Raw genomic sequence first — 12,314 nt, 5'->3', positions numbered from 1 at the left:
CAGTGTATTGCCCCCTTTAGCATCAATGACAGCGTGCAGTCTTTTGTAATAGTTGTCTATGAGGCCCCAAATTCTTGCAGGTGGTATAGCTGCCCATGTGTCTTGGCAAAATGCCTCTAGGTCATGCAAAGTCTTTGGTCGTCCTTCACGAACCACACGTTTGAGTTGTCTCCAGAGTGGCTTGATGATTTGAAGGTAAGGAGACCATGATGGCCACTCCAAAACCTTCACTTGTTTTCTGCTGTAACCACTGGAGGGTCAACTTGGCCATGTGCTTAGGGTCACTGTTGTGCTGGAAAGTCCAAGGGCATCCCAAGTACAGCTTTTGTGCAGAAGAATGCAAATTGTCTGCCAGTATTTTCTGATAACATGCAGCATACATCTTGCCATCAATTTTCACAAGATTCTGTGTGCATTTAGAGCTCACACACATTTTCAGAGCTTTGGATATCTTTTTATATCCTTTTCCATCTTTATAAAGTTCAATTACCTTGTTACACAGGTCTTTTGACAGTTCTTTTCTGCTTCCCATGGCTCAGTATCTAACCTGCTCAGTCCATCCATGTGAGAGCTAACAAACTCCTTAACTATTTATACACAGTATAAACACTATTTGCAATTTAAAAAGCCACAGATGTGGGAAATTAACCTTTAACTGCCATTTTAACCTGTGTGCGTCACCTTGTGCGTCTGTAACAGGGCCAAACATTCCAGGTTATGTAAATTTTTGATCAGGACCATTTGCTTGATTTCTGTTATCATTAGGAATTAAAAAGAAGCCAAACGACTATGACAATAAATGGCTTCATATGATCACTATCCTTAAATAAAAAACAGTTTTTTGGCATGATCCGTCATATTTTCAATATCAATGTGAAAATTTAATGATGTCTGCCAGGGTATGCAAACTTTATAGCACAACTGTATATCTAAAGCCAAAACATCTTTTTTTTTGTTGGACAGAGTAGGAAATTGTTAAACCATATCTTTGGTGTGTCATTGAGGAGATTTGCCTTAACTTCCTATCCTATAGAACAGGAAGTGAGAGGAACCCTCTCAAAAGAAAACAATTTGTTAGATAATTCTATCAAGAACAAGAGTCCCAATTGGAAGACTACCCTCTATTCCTGTTGAAGAATTGTACATTTTTCCTCTTTCACTCCCAATGACAATAGGTAACCGGACAAATAAAGAGAGTAAGTCCCCTTAACAGTTACACAGACAACGCTGTTTAGAGTGGATGTGGAATCTGTTGGGATTTTGTTCGTTCAGCCTGAAAGCTAAATAATGTAAAAAAAATCTATATATACAGGGGTACGGGTACTCCTAGAATGAGATCCTAATAGGTTGGACTTGATGGACTAATGTCTTTATTCAACCTCAAATACTATGTAACTATGGTGTACAAGTCACCATAGAAAAGATAGGAAAACATCGTAACAAATAGACATAATTATGGAAAATGTAGACGTTACGCTAGTGGGTGAGGTAGACACTTCAATAAACCTATGGCAAGAAATTCTATTCTTAAAGTGGACCTTTACCCCCTTTCACTAAAAATCACATCAGCATGCAGCTCTGCGTGTGGATTTAAAATCTTACATTCATTAGTTAAACAAACATGTTTTTCATTTACTTAGAAATAGAGTTCCTCTACTTCCTGGTACACTTTTGGCACAAATGATTTAACGTGTCCAAGCGTTGCATCCTGGGAAGGTTACAACAGCAGTGTATCGCTGGGAAACCTCTTCTGTAATCTCATGAGATCTCAGGTAAAGGCACTTTCCTCCCATGAGATGATGTGCGTGGTCACATGCCCTTGTCACATGTGCCAGAGTTCCAGGAAGTAAAGGGAGATCTAGTAATATGAACTTAGTTAAAATGACCACTGTAAAAAACAAAATATACAAACATTTTTTATTCTACTTCCCAAGTCATTTAACAGATCTACAGTTGCACTAACATTTCTGATGAACAGAAGTAGCAACACAGAGACTCTGTCAGAGACCAGCTTAGCCTAAAGGTTATGCTCCAACCCAATCCATGTGTTATTAAATGAAATAAGGCATAGCTCTATGCTTCCTACTAGGAGGCAAACACTTCACACAGTGGCCTCAATCCTTTACCACAGTGCTTTAAATGCTGCTCTTCTTGATGTAGCAAGTATACATTATACAGGCTGTAAATGTATCTTGTATGCAACCTTAAAGTATGCTGACGGCACATAAAGGACTCAAAACCTTATTTCCTATTTTCACCCAATGTATCTACAATTGAATATGTAACAAAAAGGTACATTTTCTCGGGGTCTGGAAAAAGAAGGATGCAAAAAAGGTGTCCACTGTTAGGGATAATATTGTGCCTAGGACTTTTAATATTCAAAATTCAGGGTTTTATGTGAAGCACCGTGTTCTATGACGTGTTACGTACATTTTATGCACGGGAAGTGGTTGCAACCACAGGGACCTGTAGATTGCTACATGTTTGCACTGGTGGCTTGTTCATACCATAACATTAAAAGGGATGTTAATGCAACACAACATTTATAGAGCACAGCAACACACCTGTGTTTTAGTCCACCAGAATGTGCAGATGTGTTTACTCTGGGCATTGCCCCGATTTGAGAAAAACTGTGCAGGTAGGTCCTATTTTTTTGTCTATGACATTATATTAACAGCCCATTCATTTTACAGTACACTACATTATGGCCTCACTGGGTCCTGAGCCCATCAATGTCTTAAAACTGCTGTTTTTGCATGAAGAGCCCTAGAAAACCCCAAACTCTTGGCTCTGATTTTGGTGCTGGATCGACCGAACCATTTCAAAGTGGAATAACAAGGATATGCCCAAACTCTAAAATCAGACGCAAGCTGAAAAACTCAGTGAAGGCAACTTTACCAGCTGTGGCATACTGCACACAGGGCACTTTGCTTAATAAGGGTTCTCTTAAACTATCTCACAGCTTATACCAAAATGCAGAGAAAGACAATGTAGCCACTGTTCATTTAACCTATTATTGTTATTCGCTCAGTACTGGAAAGATTATTTTCCAAAAGGCGTTTTCTGATGCTACACCGAATATGCAGTCAAGGTGAACTCATGAGAACCTTTACATACAAGCTTTTAAAGTACATATTGAACAAATAAATAATAAAAATTAAAAAATGATAATGAAAAGCAAAAAGTAAACCGTAAACGCACATAAATTGCCTTTGAAGACTCCTGCTTCAACCTCTTAGTTCAATCAGGATAAATATGTGTTCAGAAAATATATATAAAAATAACATGGCAACAACTTGGATGAATACACTTTTTTAAAAAAAAAATGTGTATGCCATGTGATGTGCATATAATGTGTCCACAAAACATTTGTCTTTAACTACTAAGAGAGTAGAGAAAGAACACATCTAACACACACCAACATAAATGAACCTTTCACTACTTAATTAGCCCAGCGTTGTCATGTGGAGTGAGTCATATGCTCCTCCATACCTGGGTAGTACCCAATATTTCCCGCAATTCACTAAATAAGCGAATTGCAGATTTGGTTTAGGCTCGCCAAAAAAGTTACATATGTTCCAATTAAATCAGATTATACACTCTCCTAAGAGCAGACCTTATTGGATATATGGTGAATAGACTGTTTAGGTAGGGCCTATAACTACACAGTTGTTGGTAAATCTGACTGTACAATCTCCTTTAGATCTACCATCAATTATGCAGTACAAGGGCCTACCTGACCAGATAGAAGTATGGAATGGAATAAATTAATTCTTAATGTAGGGCCCCTCACTACCAGTTTCTGGTAAATCTGAAGGAGATTCTACAGTTACATTGCAACCTGTATGGTCATCTTTAACTATCAGCACTAAAATCAGTCATTCTAAGACCAACATTATTCAGTACAGATCGAAATACAGGCTGTAATACCAGCAAAAAAAATGATCATGAAAGCAAAAAGGTTAGCTTAGCACAGGTTACATATATAAGACATGATTTTTTCACAACAGGCTGCATATTTATTCATGCATTTCAGGCATGAGTTAGAAAAGATATCTGCCATTTGATTTCAGTAAATGGTATGCATACTCAGATCTGGAGGCTTCATTTTTTTCAACTCTGATGTGTCGTGGGTTCCATTTGTTAAACATTGTCCATTTTCACACAACCTGCAAATGAAAGAAAAAAACAACAAATTAAGTTTCTAACTTAGCGAAAAACCACACAAGACAACAATAACTTCTCAGCTTCAGCATTCAAGACCAAACAGTTTACTTGGTCTTAAGCAACATTAACTGACATGCTGACATGTTTCAGGAGTAATTGATCACAAAAAAATACGTTCTATGTTTCGCAGGACTGAAAAGAAGGCAAAAGTGAAAGTTGTCACCAAAGCAGGGTACTTCATACAATAGGGTCACCTGTACTGATGGCCAAGAAGGGTAATCCCCTTACTTTTAGAGATTTCATCCCTCTTTCTGTTGCATCTTTATTGAATAGAAATATTACCATATACAAAGACATATACAAAGCAAAACTGCCATGGTTTTAAACTTTTCCTAATCTATTCCTACAGAAGGTATTTTTCCATTTCAGACAGATAAACTGATTCTGGAATGGGATTCTGAAAGCTAAACACCAGCTCATCAAAAAAAAAATTAGAAAGTGTACTTGTGGTTGTGTATTGGAAATACATTTACAAGGTTTATCCTGATCGAAGCCATGCATTGTGAAATCACATACTCATATTCAATGTATTCATTATGCAAAATAGTTTGTTAGAATAGTGATACATGCTTGGAGACAATTTTCAAAACAAGAAAATGCTATCCCCTGGTTAAATCTGAAGTATCTTTAGTATACCAGCTAACCTACAACACATAAATCTATAAACTAAATAGCGTGTTCTAGATTACATTTAAATGGGGCCAATGTATTGATATGCCGAGCAAATTTTGAATGCTTCTTTTTAGCTCACCAAATATATAAACAATGGGGGTCTAGATCACGGAACTATATTTATTGTTATATGATCATCGAACCTTTCAAAATGATCAAAACACACTTGCAAAGACAAGAAACAAAAGCTTTTGAAATATTGGGGTTCACTAATGTCTATGTTTGGCTTGCAGAGACCTTAATACTGAGCCAACAACACTAGAAACAAGAGGATTTAATTCTTCTTTACAAAGGTAAACTATTAAAACCTGCAAAAGTTGCACTAAAAGTTTGAAAGCAGCATAAATGATGTGATGTTTAAACTGGAGTTTATTAAAACAAATTGCAGGAAAAAACTAAAATAGAAACTAGAATTCATGCAAAACTGGACGTTTTTGTAAAAAAGCTGGTAATGTCTTCTCGTCATGCCTGGAACACATTACTGCAGGCGTCGTTTCTGCAGAAGTGCTTACAAGGCTCCCATTAGGAAAAACAAATAATATATACTCATACCATAAATTATATAGGCTCATCAAATAAGTTGGATGTAGTAGACAACATTTAAGCTTACTCTGAGCATCAAAACACCCAGCATAGGTTGAGTGCAATGCCATTCATAATTTTTATGATCACAGAATTAAACCATTGTACAAACTCCTGTCCACACAAACCCAACTTGGTATTATTTTGATACAATAAAAAGGCAAGCACAATTAAAAGGCAAAACAAACAAGAGGATGCAAGGAATATTACAATGTCCAGCTCGTCATATATAGAGCAATTCTACTTTAAAAAGGAACTGAACTGAAATGGACACTGTGCTAAAAAATTTAAAAAAAAAAGGCAGGCAGTGGACAAAGTATACAAGTGAAACTCGAATAATTAGAATATCGTGCAAAAGTTCATTTATTTCACTAATGCAACTTAAAAGATGAAACTAATAAATGAGATAGACTCATGAAGTGATCCAAAATCTCCTGGTAGACGGCTGTATTGACCCTGGACTTAATGAAGCACAGTGGACCAACACCAGCAATCAGAGGCAGAAGTGCCTTAGATTTCAGACTGCAGATATTAAGCTGTATGCACAGAAGTGTCTAGGTACACTCACATTCTAGGATGTACAATGCTATTTTTCCAGAGGAATTAAGACAAAAGTGTTACTTTTTTAAAGTACTCTTTTAGGCACAAATTAACATTTCTAGATGCTCCATAAACAAAAGCAAATCTTCACTTTTTAAGTCCACCTTGACATAAAAGTGGAGGAAATTTCTTTATAAATGTAAAACATGGTTCCAAAATGATGACAAACTTCGCATGTTTATAAATATGCTCTCCAATATTTAATTTACCTCAAATAGATTTTAGTCAGTGCCTAACATTAATTCTTAGGCTCTTCGAAGGTACTTATTACTGAAGTCTACAATAATTTGTCCATAACAGTTGTCACGGTTCAGTGAACTTTACAGGAAACACATATCTCTGCCTGTGTATATCTGGCCTTAACGATGTACAGCACAAATGTTGGTAGCCTTTTAGAATTTTAGTTCAGACAACGGAAAAAAGATGTACAACAAGATTTGATGTGTTCATGTAATACACCGTATATTACAGTTTAGTTGATGACCTTCACTGAAATACAAATGAACTGTAATACAAGAATTGTTATCTACCAGACCTCAATAACTTTATCAGCATAAAGCAGCCGGTGAACCATTAGATAGTGGTAGAACCAAATACTTTTGCCTGGTTCTCGCCTGCGCATCCCGGGAACACACCTTTGTGCGTGTTTGCAGTGCGGCCCCATTGATTTCAATAGGGTCATATACACATGTCAAACAGGCTCCTGCACTCATTTTATGCAATTGATTTTTTTGCTGCTGCACTTGAGAGCATTTGCATGCGTGAAAATGCTTGACTTGCCAGCAGCTTTTGGGGCGTGTACGCGGCACTTCTGTAAACGTGCATTAAAACGTGTGAATCGCTGCATGCTTTCGGAACGGCAATCGTGAACCAGGCCTTACAGAAATCTGGTCATGATGCGATGGATGAATATAATTCAATGATTTAAAGTAAACTTTTACAAACCTCTTTAACTCTAACAGAGCAAAAACAATATATTATGTCTCATATTAATGCCTCAACTTCTTTCACCTCCTGATTGCTTCTTTAAAGCCCAACTGAATTTTCATTTAAAATCAGCTTAATATATTCCAGGTACATTCAAACAAAAAGGTGTGTAATATCTTACAGTTCATTTTCTTCCTAAAGCAGCAATAGCCTAATTAGAAAAGCCTGCCCCTGCCAGCAGCTGCGGAGTGGGACCCTTGCGCTATTGAGTGGGACCCTGGATCTGCTGACCATTCTGACATGTGGTTTTCACTGAAGGTAATTAGCTTATGCATTATATTATGATTTGCACAGATGGAATTAACCCCATTTTTGACAGGCGTATTTTAAAACTCTAACAAGGCTTCACAGGTAGCGCAGTAGTCATGTGGACCCAGATCTGGAGACAAATATAATGGTAATCTCTGTAAAGGTAATATTTTTTTCTAAAAGAATAGCAGCAAAAAGTGAACTTCACATATGAAAGATAGCACTGTGTAAACGGTAAAATCTGTCTTACCTAGAGAAAGGCTTTATACTATGGCAGTGAAGAGGCAAGGGACGTGAATGTACAGGATGAGAAGAAGGGATTTTGTATTCACCATCATCATCTTCTGTTAAATTCCTAATTTTATCAGACAGAGAATGTAACAGTAAAGGACACCTAGAGGAAGGAGACATATAGATTGTAAAAAGAGACACAGAGAAAGCTATTACTTTAGAAATAGCTGCACAGGAAATTCAGCTAAAACTAGTTCACCCTGGTTATACTGCCTCAATGACATGTCAGCTAAGCCTGGATGAGGCTCAGGCGATTACAATTACAATTATTTATAAAGCACCAACATATTCTGCAGCGCTGTACAATCATTTAGACAAGACAAGTAATAAACACTGACTAGCATCATTGACATACAAACACAGTAGGTGAGGAGGACCAGTCCTTATTTTTTTACTCCAGATAGTGCTGCAGAGTACCGGTCTACTACACTTTTGGTTAGTAATCTGGGCACCTGGGAACCCATGCTTGTGATACAGTAGATACACCCACACAAGCTTCTTGGTGTATCTCACAAAGCCTGATGTAAAAATAAAATGTCAGCATAAAAGTTTTTGACAGCACCAGATTCCTAAATGACAGGATGTCATACAGTAGTGTTGTTAGTCACCTGCACTGCATACAGCATTGTGACCTTGCAAGTTGGTGGTGCTTGTAGTGATAACCCGGATGGTGCCATGTGGAGCTCCAAATGAAAATCAGATAATCACCAGCACACAATGGAATCGTAGATACTGTTTCAAATGTATTGCATCATCGTCACTATTTATCAAACACAGCCTGTGACGTTAATGAGGTATGAGCACTCCAAATTCTAAAATTAGAAAGTCTGTTATGGATATGACTGAATTAAATACAAAAATACATATCTAACCCAATAACCATAATTATGAACCTGGAAGTACTTTGAGAGTAAGTGCATATATAGCTTTCTCATGTAACATACTAAAAATTGGATGGGTCTAGGTTTACAAGCCTAGAAATACATCTTAACCCTTCTGAGTCACCCATAATTCAGAAGCATGTCAAATTTCCATTTTGCTTCAAGTGTCATCATGAAGCAAATGCCGTAATGAACAATAATCTACAGTTTATCTGAGGCTAAACTGTAACAATACAGAAATGTGTTTATTAATATGAAATTAAGTTTGGGAGGGGCAGAGGAGAAGATCATAAAATGCTTAGCCCTCCTGCGCATCCTCCCTAAATGATGTATGGGCCACCTCAGGAAAAGCCCCTAGAGGGCCCACACAAAGTAGATGCGCAAGACAGCCAGAGCTCTCATTGAACATCAAAAGGAAGCTCTCACCTTGTCAAAAGAGGAAGCGCATTAACATCAAGGACCAACCATTTGCCTTACTTTGAGAGAGCCAACCCAGATCCATCTTCTGTTGCACTGAACTGGATCCTGTTAGAACCTACCAATACCCAGGACTGTCAAGTATTCTCAATGTTATCCCCTTTGTATTTTGACTGTTGTATTTGTCTGTGGGGATTATCTGATTTTCATTAGGATGTCATACTGCAAAGACTTCAGGAAGTACATACTGAACTTATTTTTTGATATCAATAATGCATACATCCAATTCAAATTGTAAGCCAATTGTCATCGGCACTCCAATTCATTGCATCAACAAAACAATCCCACCACCTCTAAGACAGAGGTGGCAGATCTCATCAGAGATGTGCACATGGTTTGTCCTAAAAAAGGATTAACAATATCAAGAACTGGGTGGTGCATTGTATCTTAATGTCTTGAGATTAATCCTGGCCCAAAGAAACAATTAGAAAATATTTTTTTTCTGCAGCCTGTAATGGTGTGCAGCCTCCTGTACATTCCTGGGACATGACCCGGCCACACGAAGACCTGAAACTGCACATTTGTGCAGGTCCGGATGCACGCACTTGGATGCAGACAGTTCTTTACAAAGGCTTACAGGTGTTTGTGGGATTCTCTTACATACATTACAAATGGGATTGGAAGTCCTGTCAACCACTAGACCATTTATGTTTTCATTTAAACATCACATGTATTTAAACAATGCTAGCATAATTGCCTAAAATTATTCATTAGCAGAAAACTCGAAAGAAAATCGAAAACTTTATTTTTAGTATCTGAGCCTTTCACCCGCTATCCAAAACTGTCTCAAGCCTTTACTCTCATTGGTGTCCCTACTGTGTAGATTTACACTCAGTTCCTGTCCTGTAATAAAGTTAAGGTACCCCGGTCATAAATTAGTAAGATTAGGGAAGAATGAGAACCTGCATATATGATATACTGCTCTCTATCTCCTGTTGAGATTTTTTATTCACTGTTGGGAGATCACAGTTGCATTAGAGTTTTCCCTCTACCTGCTTAAGATCCTACAAACACAACCAAATAAACTGTAAAATAGAGTTTCTGACCTTCCCCACTTTATGCAAAAACTAAAAAAAAATTAGCTGGAGTTACGCTTTACCTTCCCCACAATGTTCAGAAAAAAAATGGCAGTGCCAACACTAAAGTGCAATTAGAGTGTAATGCATTGTGCAGAGCTGTCAGTCTAACTTGTTTCAGGTACTGAAAGCTGGGGATGGGGCAGTGCAAAAGGGAAAATCTTACCAATTGTGTAATGCAGTTTAACCCTAACAGTAATCATGCAGTATTGCATCAGGTGCCTTTTGGGGTAAAACACAAAACAGTAAAAAGAAGTAATCAATAGTAACCAATCCTGTATCTGTGAGGGAGCTAAAGTACAACAATAGAGATATATTAAAGTTTGCTTAAAATATTAGCACTAACAAAAAGTAGAATAGGGGCTACTGTGAAAATGGTTTCAGTGACAAAACCGTATGGAGACTAATGGAAAGAGAAGTGCATTTTATCTTTGCTCTCTTAGTAGATACAATAGAGCAATTTAACAGACTTGGTCACTAAAACTTTATAGTGAATGTTTAAATACAGAGTAGTCTGACATATGAAGAAAAAAAAAAAAGCGTGGTGAAAAAAAAAAAAAAAAAAAAAAAAAAAAAAAAAAAAAAAAAAGAAGATAACCGTAAAAAGCACTATTGATTTTTTTTTTTACCGGTTACAAAGCATTATAGGAAAAAGATGTTCCATTTACAGTACTGTTTCTATTACTAAAAGAAATAGCCCGTTTCCATTTCTCAGTGATATTTCTGTTCAGCGTTCAACAACTGTATTAATGACCATCCTAAATGCCTGGTCATATCATCTCTAGCATAAATGTGTGATTGCATTGTGATTAAAAACAAGTTTGTAATACGATAAATATAAATACTGTATATACACACACATGCAAATATAAACCCACCCACCTTTACAGATACAGTACACCACTATATAATATATATGAACATTTTTTTTATATAGCCTTGTTCTGCATCTGTAAAGGTGGGTGATTTTCTGTCTGCTTTTTATTAAGGTTTGCCATTTTCTTTAAGTCGACAGATCGGATTCGGAGGATAAAATTAGACCGCAATTGGTCCTGACATTTCAATTGGAGCTGCATAACCAATTCTATTGGGCAGAGCAGAATGGAGTAGAAACAATATCTTGTGTAGATAGATTATGCCAGCAGAATTATGATATTATGGAGATGGTGACTGTGTAATTCAGAAATCTGTCATTTTCGAAAAGTGAAGGAATAGATATCATGATGTGCAGAGGTGTGTAAAATGGAGTTTAAATGTAATAGAAGAGAGAAATATGATCACCAGAGGTAGAATGAAGCCGAGACACTTTTCACATCATCACTGTTACAATGACCACTGTTTCTTGATGTATATGGTCATAGATACCACTTGACATATTATAGATGACATGATAATGGCATGTGAATAGGTTAACATAAAAAAGTACTGCTGGATTTGGAGACGTTGTCTAAAAGCAAATTCATAAGATGAATCCAGGATGAAAACGTTCTTTACAGCAGATAAGAATGTGTGCAAACAAGCCTGCAAATGTTATATCACTTGGAATATTAGAGATTCAGAGTACTCTGCCTAAAATCTACTAAGCATAGTCAAAGGATATCTTCCCTAATGGGGGGCTGAGAGGGGGGCTGCTCTACCAGCATAACCTATCAGCATGAACTTACATTTGTTTCAACTACGTTTCACACCACGTCAGACCTTGGGGTCTGTCACATCCAGGTGAAGCGTTTAGCACAGCGGTGTAGTAGCAGAAGTCACATATGGGTTAATGGGGCAACTATGATTTTTTTTTTCATTGATTCACACATTAATAATTTATTAGAAAAAAAAAAGTAGTGTCAATCACACAGAAGGGTACTATAGCTAACAGTCAGCCTGTAGTCAACAAGTGGGCCAGTGAGTACACACAATTTTAAAGGATATCGATCGATAGTCAAAAACTAAAAATAAATATACATTTCCATAAGTTCTATCCCAGTCTTAATAATCATATTGATCTAGAAGTTTCTAACCTTACTTAGTAAAAGGAGAACTATGGGGTCAGTGTTTTTCCCCATAGTTCTCCTTAGGGTAACGGGAGGACACAAACTAGCGTCCTCCCGTTACCCTAAGCTAAGTATACCGCGAGCTGTAGCTCGCGGTATACTGAGACGCCGCAGCCAGAGCGGATCCAGACTTAGACGACGGGATCTGCCCAGCTGCGTGAGTGACAGCTGGCTCTGCCTATCTAGAGGCAGAGCCAGCTGTACCCGCCCCCTCCCCCGTCCGTTCC

At 37.4% G+C, this 12,314-nt stretch overlaps 1 protein-coding gene across 4 annotated transcripts in view; it reads right to left on the bottom strand.

Moving 5' to 3' along the window:
- CBLB (Cbl proto-oncogene B) overlaps positions 1-12,314 on the bottom strand; it is a 180,085-nt gene that overhangs the window by 17,273 nt on the left and 150,498 nt on the right. For 2 of the 4 annotated variants that reach the window (XM_018560029.1, XM_018560026.1), the window contains exons 13-14: positions 7,568-7,711; positions 4,090-4,169 (exon numbers count right to left, since the gene is read on the bottom strand). In XM_018560029.1, the coding sequence (XP_018415531.1) occupies positions 4,090-4,169; positions 7,568-7,711 (224 nt within the window). Of the gene's footprint in view, positions 1-4,078; positions 4,170-7,567; positions 7,712-12,314 lie in introns of all 4 variants that reach the window. The other 2 variants (XM_018560027.1, XM_018560028.1) reach the window with 2 other exon arrangements.

This window comes from Nanorana parkeri, unplaced genomic scaffold (assembly GCF_000935625.1).
Source record: "Nanorana parkeri isolate BGI_ZX_2015 unplaced genomic scaffold, ASM93562v1 scaffold427, whole genome shotgun sequence".
NCBI classification, from domain to species: Eukaryota; Metazoa; Chordata; class Amphibia; order Anura; family Dicroglossidae; genus Nanorana; species Nanorana parkeri.
This window is presented reverse-complemented; position numbering and strand designations above follow the sequence as displayed.